We start from the raw sequence: 13,237 nt of genomic DNA, 5'->3' as shown, positions 1-13,237 counted from the left end.
GGGGATGCTTACAGCGCTCTCCCCCACGGCAGCCTGGCCTCAGCCCCATTACTGTGCCAGACCCAGCTCTCTCCCGGAGACCTCATCTTGCCTGGCTCGATTTCAAGGCTTTCCCTTGAGCAAGCACCTGTCTGTCAATGCAGGAAGGAGGAGGAACATGCTCTTTTTCTCACATTAAAAATAAACTGCTTTTCAAGAAGTCTCTCTGAAAGGCCTGGGGAAGGGAAGGAGGAATCCAGATGAGTTCCCTTCCTCTGTGGCTGCTGGCCCCAGCTACACCAAGCAGGGCAGGCAGACATTGATTTCAACTGCACTTCGGGGGGAAAACGGGGAGGTGGGGGTGTGTGCAGAGCTTGCTGGGGCACAGCACCCACGATCAGGCCATGCGAGCAGAGGGAGAGCCCAGGCAACCTGTCCCAGCCAGGAGCTGGAGGCTGCAGGTGGCTCCCACCAGCCATAGGAGGGACATGGAAGGGCTGGAGCTGGCAGCCAGGGTGTCTCGGTGTGGGAGGACTCCTCCCTTGCATGAGCAATTCAGGCATCGCAGCCGACTGGGGTGTTTGGGGCAAGGCTTTGGGAGCTCTCCCAGCCTTGCTGGGTTTGGCAGAGATGGGAATGGCCAGTGGTCCTGGCGAGCCCCAGCCCTGCAGAGGGATGGGGGCTTCAGGCAGGGCGTGCAGTAGGAAAGGGCAGAGGGGGACCCAATGTCCTCCCCTGGCTGGGTGATGGGGGCACAGGCTGGCACACGTCTCCATGGGCAGCGACAAGAGATGCTGCTGGGGGATGCTGTGAGCCTGGCCACTCTCTGTGGGCTAGTCCCTCACATTCCACGGTGTCTCTAGTCATCTCAGGAGGAATATTGGCAGGGGTGTGCCTGTCCAAGCTCTTTAGGAACTGTTCAACAATCATAAATTTCTTTCCTCCCTTACTAGCTGGTCCTACCCACCTCCCCATCCTAGCCTGGCAGCAAGCGCTGGGGACGGAAACACCTGCTGGGATCTGCTCTCAGCACCCTCCGCTGAGCCGCAGCAAGTGCCCACAATGCTGCTGCTGCAGGCCGTGGTAACAGTTGCGCATCCACCTCGCTCACCAGCTCTGTGTGCATGTAGTGTTCTACCACCTCCCTCTTCCACCCCCTCCTCCCCTCCCAGAGCCCCCACGGGGTGGTATTGCCCCTCAGGCAGCTGCTCCATCCCCTCCATCATTGCAGATGCTCCTCACCCCAGCTCCAGTGGGTCCCTCTGAAGCTATGGGGGACCAGACCTGCACCTCACACCTGGGATGCAGATGCACCAAGGTTTCACACAGCTGCAGAGCTCTACCCTTCTTACCTTCTGCTGGCGGTGTACGAGCATGACTGTGCAGCGGGAAGGGAAACAAGTGCCATTTCCCACAGCTAGCCAAGAGGCAGAGACCCAAGGGCGAGCCGCTGAGATGAGGCATGCAAGAAGCATCCGCCTCGTCCTGTTTCCCATGAAATGCTTCTCTCGGTCCTTAGTCTGATGAATGCTGAAGTATTGATTTTCCCCTGGAGTGGATGAGTCATGGAGAAGCCAGGAAGGAGTGGGGGCTGCCAGGACACCCCGGGTGCCCATGTTCAGTGGAGAGGCTGCACAGCGTGGAGCAGATACTGCCCAGGGGTGCAGGCAGACAGCAGGAAGAATGCACATGATCCACAGATCTGGGGCTGGCTCTCTTCCTGCCGACACTGCACGGGGCTCCCCAGCTTTGGGATAGCAAAGGGGATCCCACCTCCGGTCCCCCTCCTCCCTCACCAGGAAGGAGGTTACTGTGCGTAGAGGGGTGAGCTCTCAGCTGCGCCTCTGCTGAATTAGCGGCGGTGTATCTGCTGGCTCCAGAGAAAATGCTCTCGCTTGCCCTTCTCTCTCGTGCATCGCTCAGCTCTTTTATTGCCGACATCCAGCTTGGGAATGGGCCAGGCCATCTCCATCCTGTCACGACTCCATCAGATGAGCTCTCTGCAGCACGTGGCCCAGGGAGAAGACACAGTGGCTCTGGGATGGGGATGGGGATGGGGCCCCCTGCCCGCCCAGCTCTGTGCAGGGCTACAGGCTCTGCGGTGCTGGGGGCACTGTGCCACGTGATGGGGGTGGGGATAGGGGTGTGGGGGGCTGCAGAGAAGAGTCTGTCCCATGCTGAGGTAGGAGGTGATAGCGTGGTGGTCCCCTAGCCCTGTCTCACCTCCTTACTGAGCCGCAGCAATCCACACTGTCCTGTCCTCCTCACATCTGCAGGAGGGATGCGGGTGAGACCCTGGAGCATTTCTGCTGCCGGCCAGGCCTCCTGCCGCCCCCATGACACCTCCTTCTGCCCTCTGCAGCTCCTCACTAATGCATCCACCAGATCTGGCTGCTGGGGCCAGACACAGTGCTGCTACACACCTAGTCTCCCGGCACCCCAACCTGGCTTAGCTCATCCCCCGCCTACATGGGCGGGTAACGTGCTCCCCACTCAGTAAAGCTCTTGTGCTTGCCAGCTTTCCTTGTTGGGAGAGTATCTGGATTTCCAATTATTCCCACTCCCTGTCTGAGCTCCTTGGGTCCTTCCCAAACACCCACCTTTGTGGCTGTGCATGCTTCACCTCCGGAAAGGAGGGATGCCTTTTTTAGACCAAAATGCTGTCACATCATCCCTTGCCAGATCCTCATTGAAAGTGTCAGCTGAAGGGAGAGCATGGTGCTGCCCTTTGCAGCAGACATCCTTCCTGAACCAGCTCACCCACCACTGTCTTGGTGGGTCTGGGCCATGAGCAGACACTGGCTTCTGAGCCAGAGCAAAAGATGTGGCAGAGATGCAAAACTGACTGGTGCCAGTGGTTCTGAGCACTCACACCCAGGGGCTGCAGCCAAGAGGTGGCTTTAACACAGACAAATGGCACATCAAAGTGGCAGGACCATCCACGGCCACCACTTGGGAACTGGCACAGATGGGACAGCCCTGCCTGTTGCTGCTTTTCTGCTCCCTGTTTGCCGCAGCCTTTGTTTTTCTGTATGGACACTTGCCAAATACTGTCTTTTGCCTTCTTGTCCCTTATTGCCCCCTTAGCCCTAATCCTGTGGCTCCCGCTGCTCCCCACCCTTCCCACTAAGCCCCCCGTGGAAAAGTGGTGCCACAGTGGTGGCAGGACTAAGCCCCCTGCCCACATCCCAGCTGCGATTCCTAGGAGCATCTCAAGGCAAACTGGCACTCCCACAGCACACGTGGGTCACGGCTCCTTGGGCCACCCAGCAGCCTGGGGACACACTGCCCTTCACAGTGCAGGGGCAGCACCGTGCCAACGCCACTTCGGGAGGGGGACATGGGCAGAGGTCATGTGTGCTGGCCCCAGCGCCACTGCCAGGGATGTGTCTGGGCCATGGCGGCTGGTGTTTCCAACCCCTCCTCTCTGCCCAAAGGAGGGAAAAACAGGCCAGTCGTCCTGCAGGGTTGCCAGGGTGACATTTTTTTGGCTGCCGCTCTGTCCCAGCCGCTGAGCTGGCAGGGTCTGTGTACTGGGAGCTGGGGCAGTCCCTCTGTCCCCACACCAGGGTGCCCCTACCCAGGGCCACCCAGCAGCATGGAACCACCAGCCACAGGATGCAGCCGTGAGGGAGACTGTGGGAGCCAGACGCAGGGGTGGGGGTACAGCAGGACCCTGCAGGAGCCATGCAGAGATGAAAAATGCCAAAGCTTTGCTGGAGCTTGAAGCCTGCGGGGCAGGAGGGCCTTTTTGGCTGGGGCTTGGGAAGTCGTGGCTGCAAGCGGCTGAGCCTCCATCGGAACACTGCTGGTTTCCATTTGGTCGGCTTTCGAAAGAGCTGTCTCCCTGGCAGCATGTCCCCCCCTCCCCACGGCGGGCAGTGTTTGTTTGTTTGGGAAAAGATGAGCCTCATTATCTGTCCTTTGTGGATCTCCAACTTTAAAGCACAGCAGGAGGAAATTTTACGATGGGAAACTGCCCTGGTGTCAGCCAAGCGCTTTGCACGGAGGTCTGCTGGGGGGAGACAGCCCCATGGTCATGGGGCCGGCACTGGGGCAGAGACCCGCTGGCAGGCACAGGGAAGGCAGGAGGGTGGGCAAAAGGTGATGCACTTGAACCTGCCCTGTGTCTCTCCCTGGAGAACAAGCACAGCAAGAGCTGGGGGAGCGTGGCAAGGTCAGGCAGAGCCCGGAGGTGCAGCAAGGAGGAAGTCTGGGCTGTAAAGCAGCTCCACATTCACCTGCACGTGGGTGCTGGCAGCACCCAGCGATAACATCTCTGCTCTCGGTCAAGTGCCGGCCACGAAAGTGTGTGGGAAGGTCTGGGCAGGTGGTTGGGGTAGCCCTCTCCAGGTTTGCACCTCCTGGCCCACGCAGCACTGATAACGATAGGAAGAGCCAGAGCCGCCGTTCCCCGCTGAGCTACAGCAATGCCCGGAGCAGCCGCCCCGGAGCCTCCCACAGGCTCTCCCACCCACTGGAGCATTTACCTGCCTGCTCCCATCAAGCCCATTAAAAGCCGGCTTACTTTGAAGAGACCTCTGCTATCGGGGAGGATCATTTTCTGTTTTCAAGGCGATTTTTCCAAGCACCATCCTTTCCCCAGGACTCTCCTCACACTTGCTCCACGCTCTCCAGGCCCAGCAGGATCAGGACCCCTCCGGCAGACCATCCACCTCTCCAAAAACCCCGTGCGAAATGGCAGCGTGGTGACTCAGGGCTGCCACGTGTTGCCTTTTGTGCAGTTCAGGTACTCGGGCAACGCACAGCAACAGCTACCTGGAGGAAAGGAATCCAGCTGTGGGAGAAGAAAGGGGCGGTAAATCACTCAGCATCCAGCCGGGGAAGCATAAATTTAACAGTCCTGACCACGTGAAATCATTCTGCACCCAAACAAAAGGCAGCTTTGGTGTCTATTCATCGCCCCCAGACTGGGGTCGTGCTGAGGGGCTGCCTGCCTTTGGATTCGCGGTGCAAGGCACAGTTAAAAGATTTACAGCTAGAAGACAAATACCGATAGCATGCATCTCTTCAAGCACAGAGCTAAGCAGCTGGATGTCATGGTTTACCCTGCTAGATCCAAACCATGGCTTAGACTAAACACCACCTCTGTCATCATCAGTGAATCACTTCTAGATCCCCTAGAAGTTTCCAGGGCTTGGATTTTAGAAGCTTGCTGCCGCGGGGCACTAAAATGCTGTGGAAGACAAAGCAAGGTGTGGCAGGTTTCCTGAGGATTATCCTGCCCTCCACGGGGCTGGGGCTGGAGGGAGATGAAAGCTGGGGTAAGGAGAGGAGGTGAAAGCGGGCAGCAGCGCCAGCTTTACCTCTTTTCGCTGCCTGGGAAAGGTGAGGTGAGGTGTGCTGCTGCCCAGGGGCTGGCACTCCAGCCCCCCAGCAAGGGCTGTCCCAGGAGGGTGCCCTGGCACCCCCAGGCCCTCCGTGCTGGGCTAGGTTCATCGCATGAACAGCCAGAGCAGCAGGGGAGGCTCACAGGGTTCCCAAGCCCCACACACACGACGAGGAGGAGCGAGGGGGCTGCTGCAGTAGGGAAGGGGCAGGAGAGGAGGGCATGAGGTGCCGGGGTGGGTGCACCCTTCCCTGCTTGGTGTCCCCAGGACTGGCACAGGGAAGAGGAAAGGGAATGAGCTCAGCTCGCTGATTCACTCCCTCCTTCAAGACCAGACCTGGCCTTGCCAGCCAAACCCCATGGGCTTGGCGGAGCAGGAGATGCCTGGTCAGGCCCGGGCTGCCGGTGCCCTTTGGGAGTGAGGGTGCTCTCCGTCCGGCGCCCCGGGGAGAGGATGCTCCTCGGGGAGGGATGCTCCGGGGCGAGCCGTGCTGTGCCGCCCGCACACTGGCTGCGCTGGGGCTGGGACAGGGCCCGGTCGCCCCGGGGGGTGTCCCCGATCCCCTCGCGGCTGTAGGAGGCCAGCGGCTGTGCAAGTCCCGGGACCGGGGGCTGGGGGCGGGCTGAGCCCCGGCCCTGGCTCGCCGGCTCCTCCGCCGGCCCGGGGCGGGCCGTCCCTCCCCTGCCCGTCCCTCCCCTCCCCGCCCCCCGGGCCACGCCGAGCCGCACCGAGCCGAGCCGCGCCGAGCCGAGCCGAGCGGGCACCATGCGCCCAGGGTGAGCGACGGGCCCGGGGCTCATCGGGACCCCGGTGCACCGGGACCCGCGAGCTACCTGGGCTTGGGGAGGGGGCACCGGTACAGCGGGGCTGGGGGGTACCGGTATGCCGTGGGGACCCCGGTACCGCGGGGACCCCGGAGCCACCGGGGCTGGGGTGCAACGAAACCCCGGTGCAGCGGTGTTGCTGAGCCTGGGGTACACTGGTGTATACCGTGGGGACCCCCGAGCTGCCCGGGAATGCAGGGGTGGGGGGCGCGCTGGCCCGGGGGGACACCCCGGAGCCGCCGGGAGAGTGGGTAACATCTTGCTCTCTCATTCCCTCCTCGCAGGTGCCCCCCGCGGCCGCTGCTGCTCGGGTTCTTTGTCCTGCTGGTCCCCACTGCTTCCCAGGAGCCGGGTAACGTGAGCGGGATGCTGGGGAGGGGGGTCCCCGCCGCCATGCCCGGGGTCCTGGACCCTCTTCCTACCCTGGAGCCCCCCATGCCATGGGATGCTCTTCGAAGGCAGCCCAGCTCCCCGGAACGCTCCCCGGCAGGCATGGGGTTGTGTCTTCTCTCGGGCCAAATCCTTCACCCAGTCTGTTGTCCCCAAAGAGAAGGATGATGGGGGGTGTGTGTGTGTTTCCCACAGCCCCCCCCCACCCCACCCCTTCCACAGCCCCATCCCTCGTGGCTGCTGAGGGTGGCAGGGGTGGGGTCCGGTGTGCCCCATCTCATCAGCAGGGCACCGGGGAAGGATGCTGGGGAAACGCTGTGCTGGGGCAACCCTTGAGAGAGATGCCTGGCTGCAGCGCTTGGAAGCTTTACTGGGCTGAGAGTGGTCTGGTCCATTCTGGTTGTGGGACAGATGGGATGGCGTTACCCCAAAGCGGCCGTGCTCCGTGTGTTAGCGGTTTCTGCCGCGCCTGCAGAAGTCCTCCCCGTGACTGCATGTCCTTGGAAGTGTTGCGAGCGGTAGGAAGCCTCGAACGTGTGCCCCAGGGATGCAACACCTCCCACGCCACTCACCAGCTTTCCTCTGCCTTTGGGGCTCTGTGAAGCAACCCGCTCCTCTCACTCTCAAGCTGCTCTTGCCCCAGGAGAGGGGAATTCGGCGCTGACTCAGCTTCCCAACCTTTTTTTCCCCACGGGGCACGCAAGCCGGTTCTCCCACTGCCTGAGCACACGAGCTGCCTGTTTTCCGGGTGAACTTTACCTCCCCGCCGGGGAAGCTTCCTCCCGGCTGCCAGACGGGTTGAAAACCCTCCTCCCCTTGCAGCCAGTCTGGATGTGTGCCCAGCACTAGACGGCAGAGAGAGCCGTGGCTGACACCGGGACCACCCCCACCTCACTTGCAGTCTGGGAACCCCATTTGTAAAAGCAGCTGAGCTGCAAGTGATGATCCAAAACCAGGCAAGGGTGGCTTTTCTTTGGGGTAACGTTCTGGTTGTCTGCTGCTTGTGCTGAGCGTTGTCAGCTTGCTAGCACGTGGTGAGGCTTTGCCCATGCCCCCCTCTGGCATTGCAGGCTGGGCAGGATGTGTTGGTAAGTGGCTGCCCCAGGTACAGGCGAGCTGCAAGTCCGACAGGTGCTGGGCTGTGAAATTGGTGCATTATTTACTAGAGCAAGGCTTTGTGTCATCTAGGAACAGTGCTGGCATGGCTGCACAGAGGCTGGCTCTGCTGGCGGCTGGGTCACATTGTGAAGGGGAAGAGAGTGGCCTGGGCAGCCGGGATGCCCAGCACTCCCAGAGCGTGTCTGGGAACACTTGGAGAAGCTCTTGAAGTGCCCCAGGCTGGGTTTATGATGCTGCTTTCTCACTTTCTGTGGTATGGGTGCCTCCCCAGGGACTGCGGGAACAAAGCTGCTCTTGGAGGTCTTCAGAGATGGGGACATTATTCCCATGTGAAATCCTGAATTGACTATTTTAGGTCCCTGGAGACTGTCCAGTGCGGCTGAGTTGAGCTGGTTTAACAGTGGTTACTCAGAGCTATTTGTGCACTTTCCACTCCCTCTCCACCGGTGTCCCAGCTCCCAGCATGGCATTGGGGCACGCAGGGCTGGCCGGGACCCTTCGCTGAGCTGAAGCTGCATCCTCCCCACCTTTGAGCAGCTACGCAGGGGGACCCCGTGGAGGTTTCAGGTGGCGTGCAGAGGGGTTAAACGCTGGGGGAGCACCACCCGTGCTGGCAGGGTCACTGCTGGCAGGGAGGTGCCCATTTCACCCAGCTGACTTGGCTGTCTCCCAAGGCAAGCTGTGAATCGGGTTTTGAAAGAATTTGCAAGAGGGTTGGTGTGGCTTTTTTTTCTTCCTTTCTTTTTTTTTTTTCTCCTTCCCTTGGTTCAATGTCCAAGGACTGCAGGGCCTGTTCTGCCAGCCCTCCTTTGTGATGGCTCCTGGGGAATGTTTGCTCTGAAGGCTGTCCTGGCGTGGAGATAACCTTTCTGTTTATCTGCCTGCCTTGTAAATTTGGGGGCTTAGCTGCCTAGAGCTGGTCTTGCCTCTTATCCTTGGATCTTTGGGATTCCTCAGCCAGGGCCATGCAGGGGATGAGTATGACACACGTAGGGCTATGGGTGTCCCCCATGCATGGGGCAGCAGCCCAGGCTGGATCAGATGCTGGGGAAATCCCTGTTCCCAGGAGGAGGGGGTGGATCCCTCCACCAGTGGAGGCATCGTGACTTCATTCATCTTCTCTCCTGCTAAGTTTCTCTGCATCAGTTTGGGGCTGGGATGGGCAAGTACATCCAGGTCTTGGTGATGATGAGGATGCAGGCAGCACCTGGGAAGTCAGGCTGCCTCCTGCTGTTAAATATAACAGGTGTCGGAGATGCTTGCTGCTTATGCCTGATTTTATTTCCATCTTCAATGGCTCGTCAGTCTCAGTGGCTGGGATTCCTTGCAAAGCATGTGCCTTCAAAGATGAAAGAGGTGCTGTGCAAAGCAATTTACAGCCTGTGACATATCTGCTTTGGCATTGGCGCCTGGGGATTTTTGACAGGTGGATTGGAGCTTTCACAAACATCGTTTTAAGAATTTCTTCTAAAGAATAGAAGGGCTGTGGGGAATTGGCCACGGGCAGCACCCACCAGCACAGGTTCAGCCTGGGGAGACTTGGCACCTCTCAGCTCTGAGAGCATCATTTGGCTGCTGAGGACCCTGGGATGTGCTGGAGGATGCTGTGCTTGGGAGGTTTTTCATCTCCTTATCAGCTGGTGGGACTTCTGTTTGCAAAACCTTATCTGGGCTGCCGCTCCATGTTGTGGGAGCTGGTGGGGAGGGAGAGCTGCCCTGGGCTGCTGGCTGGAAGGAGCCAAGCCTGCAGATGTCTGCCTGCAGCACTGCTGGGTGCTCCTATGGCTCCTGGTCCATCCCCTCGCAGATGGATCCCATCCCTCCTGCCCATCCTGAGGAGGAGGCAGCAGAGGTGAAGCGGCCCCTCTTGGATGGCACTTTGGGGCTTGAAACTGGGTTTTAAAAGAGACTGAGTAGTCCTGCAGAGCAGCTGTGCTCCCAGGCGGGAGTTTTCATTGCTTCCCTTGGCGCAAGCAACGTTTTCAAGCCCCAGTCCTAATTTTCCCTGTGGTTTTGCAGGTCAGTATCTGGATTCGGTCCATCCACAGCATCCTTATCCCAGAGCTCTGATTTGATTTTACGTTTCCATGTAGAGAAAGGGAGCAGCTCTGGTCTCTCCTGACTGTGGGTGCCTGGGAGCTCCCTCTGCACTGTCATGTGTACCCAGGAGGACAGAGAGCTGAGCTGCTTTTCCCTGTAGCTGCTGAAGATCTTGCACACACACTGTGAGAAGTGGAGAACCCAGGAAAAGTGGGGTTTGTGCTCTGAATAGCAGCCTCCTTGTGACATTGCTTCTTATTTATTTTGGCCTGCAGCTGGAATAACCTCTTCCTACAGTGTTTATGTCAATACAGTTTGTGTGCTGTTAAACAGCAAACCTGAGCACTCAGAGAAGACAGAGGAACACATTTTGAAACCTGTTTCAAGTGCTATCATGTGGCATTAAAAAATACATTTTTATCATTAAAAAAATATTATAGGCTTAAAAAATCCCTAAGCACATAACTGTGCTGCTAGGAAACAGTCTTTTCTCTAGTGGGGGGATGTCATCGCTTCTTTTTAAGGAGGCAGGAGTGTGTGGAGCAGGGAGTGAGCACTGGGGTTGAGGACTGATCCAAAGCTAAAGCTGCATCTCCCTGTGAGCATGGAGCCTGCAGAGGATGCTGACCTGGGTATGCGGGCAACACGGTCACAACTGTTGGCAAACTAGCCTTCTGGGCAGCCCAGGGGGTGTCTGGTGGAGCTGAGGTCTGTCCTCGGTCCTTTGGGATAGTGAGGGAGGGCTGTTCTCACCCCAGCTTGTGCCATGGGATGCCACTGTTATGTCCTCTGGCACATCTGGGGCTTGTTGCAGCAGCTCTGGGAGGAAGCTCCCAGGCACGTGGGGCAACCTGCTCTTCTATGCAAGCCCAAGGTATCTCACCCTTGTGCACCTGCAGTCTTACTAATTTACCTACTCTTGCTTTATTGTAGAATAACAGATTGATTTGGGTCGGAGGGACCTTTGAAGACCACCTAGTCTAACCCTCCTGCCATGGGCAGGGATGTCTTTCACTAGAGCAGGTTGCTCAAAGCTCCATCCAACGTGACCTTGAATATTTTCAGTGATGGGGCATCCACAGCTGCTCTGAACAACCTGCTCCTGTGTCTCTCCACCGTCATTGTAGAAAAATTCTTTTTTATGTCCCGTTTAAACCTACCATCTTTGTTTAAAACCATTGCCCCTTGTCCTGTCACTACAGGCCCTGGTAAAAAGTCTCTCTCAGTCTTTCTTATAAGTCTCCTTTATATATTGAAAGGCTGCAGTGGAGGCCTCTCTTCTCCAGGCTGAACAACCCCAACAGCCTCTTTCCATAGGAGAAGTGTTCCAGCCCTCTGACCATCTCTGTGGCCCCCCTCTGAACCTGCTCCAACAGGTCCATGTCTGTCTTGTGCTGAGGACCACAGAGCTGGATGCAGTGCTTCAGGTGGGGTCTCAGGAGAGCAGAGGAGGAGAATCACCTCCCTTGACCTGCTGGCTATGCTTTCTACCTGCTCCCGCTCTGGTTTGTGGTCTTGGTTTAGGTTATTCCCCCATGGATATACCGCCTTCCTTCTGAGCACTGCCTATAAGATGGGGATCTGGGGTTCCCATTGCCCAGCTGTGTGGAAAGCCCCATGGTCCATGCTGGTGTGCATCCTTCTTGTGCTGGAGTCCTCATGTTTCTCACCTGGGCTCCCTCCTGGGGGAGCCGACCTGCCTGGGGGTTCCCTGGTCTCCCATGGCCATGACAGACCAGCATCCACTGTAACCAGCTCAGTAGAGCCTTAGCAGCTCTCCAGATCAGAAAGGTCCATGCAGAGCCCTGTTCAGCCAGGGGACACGTACCAGGGAGGTGGGTTCAAGGAGGGGTACTTGGCCCATGTCTGGAGAGCAGAGGGAGCAGATCCTCCATCTGCAGGCAACCTTCCCGTGTTATTCCAGCTAATGCTTCCCTGCCTTGAGAGATGCTGAGCTTGGGGCTGCTTTGCAGAGGGTGACATCTCTGGGGAGGACACATGGAGCGGGGCAGCTGGAGGAGGCTGAGGAGGCGCAGAGCCATGTGAACTGTCACGTGGGGTGAGGGCTTGCTTACACCTTGCTGCTTCTGCTGTTAGACGTGTACAGTGCTGGCTTTTCTCCTGCAGTAGTCTGGTCTGTGGCGACTGTTAGGGATGATGCTCTAAGCCCTGAAATAACAATCCCAGCGAGTGCGCTGTGTCTCTTCCAAACTCTGATAGTTTACCAAGAAAAGAATTAATTCTGGCATTTCAGTAGACAGTTCAAAGCACTGAAGGAGACATCTGGGATTAAGTATCGGATGTATATCAGCAGCCCAGAGGTATGGGATTAATAAAGCATTTTAACGATCTTCTAGCGTATCTGATGACATTTGAGAAAAGCGTTGGAGATTAATCCTTTCCAAGAGTGTCCTGCGCATCTCTCTGGCTGTGTATGCGGCCTGGAGGCAGCATCTTCTGTGATGGATGGGGGGGACGTGTGCTGGGCTCCAGCTCAGCCCATTGCTCCATCCCTTCTCTGCCATCTGTGGGGTGCTCTCACTGCCTCTGCTGTCCTCCAGCCACTTCCTCATCCCTTGGGTACCAACGTGTGGTGGTGCTGCCCTCTGGGAAGATGTGCCCTGTCCTGCTGAGAGCTGGTGCTCTAAGGAGGCACAGATGGGTGGGAGGTGGTGGAGAAGAAACCTGCAGTGGTGCTGGCTGGCACTAAATCCCCTTGAATACTGGGGAGTGGGAGAAAGTCCCTGACTTTGTGGATGGAGGAAGGTATGTGGTAGCAGCCCGTGTGTGGTTTTTGGCTTCAAATGTGGGACTTGATCAGCCTAGAGAGCTTGTTGCCAAAAATATAATTGAAGCAAGAAGCTGAATGGGATTAGAAAATGGTTTGGACATTTGTACAGCTAACAGGGGCTTCCGGCGTTGCCTTAATGCAGGTTTGGAGCCACTGGGAGAAACCCGAGTGTGTAGGCTGCGGGTGTGTGGGTGCTGGAGTGGGCTCGAGGGCAAATATAGGTCGTGTTGGGTGGGGGCAAGCAAAGAGCAGAGAGGGAGGGACGTGGTGGTGGGAACGAGCAGAACCTGGGAAACTCATGGATGATGCATTCTGGGTGCTGTTTGTCTAGATTTGGGTTAATGCAGAGTTGCTCAGACACTTGGGAGGCTGTCTCCTGTGCTTGGAAAGAGCTCTGCTATTAATGAGCAGGAAGCCTTCATTAAAGAGAAGGCCACTGGGTATCTTGTTGGGATGTTGCAGCCTGATGTCCCACATCCCTCCCGGTCATCAGGAGCAGGGTTGCCTGTGGGGTGGGTGGCAGCTTGGTGGCACAGCTGGTGGGTTGCCTCAGCGGTACCGGGTGCATTTGTCAGCTCTGCTCACATAACTGCACGTCTCTGTGTCGTTCAGTGTGTTTTCTGTTTCTCGTCTCTATTTCCTTCCCCGCCGGCGTGTGCGAGAGCAGACCGTGGGCCAAAAAACCTCAACAGCCTTGAGGCATGAGCGCAGTTAATAAACCCTTTGGGGATGAAGGGGTGGTT

General features: G+C 57.8%; 1 protein-coding gene across 1 annotated transcript in view; it reads left to right on the top strand.

Moving 5' to 3' along the window:
- Positions 1-6,036: 6,036 nt before the first annotated feature.
- The window catches only part of COL18A1 (collagen type XVIII alpha 1 chain), a 41,773-nt gene continuing 34,572 nt past the window's right edge, over positions 6,037-13,237 (top strand). Inside the window, exons 1-2 of the mRNA XM_055811718.1 lie at positions 6,037-6,106; positions 6,439-6,506. Of these exons, the coding sequence (XP_055667693.1) occupies positions 6,096-6,106; positions 6,439-6,506 (79 nt within the window). The 5' untranslated portion in view covers positions 6,037-6,095. The remainder of the gene's footprint in view (positions 6,107-6,438; positions 6,507-13,237) is intronic.

Source organism: Falco peregrinus, chromosome 8 (genome assembly GCF_023634155.1).
Source record: "Falco peregrinus isolate bFalPer1 chromosome 8, bFalPer1.pri, whole genome shotgun sequence".
NCBI lineage: Eukaryota > Metazoa > Chordata > Aves > Falconiformes > Falconidae > Falco > Falco peregrinus.
Note: the sequence above shows the minus strand (reverse complement) of the source record. Positions and strands in the feature narration are given on the sequence as shown.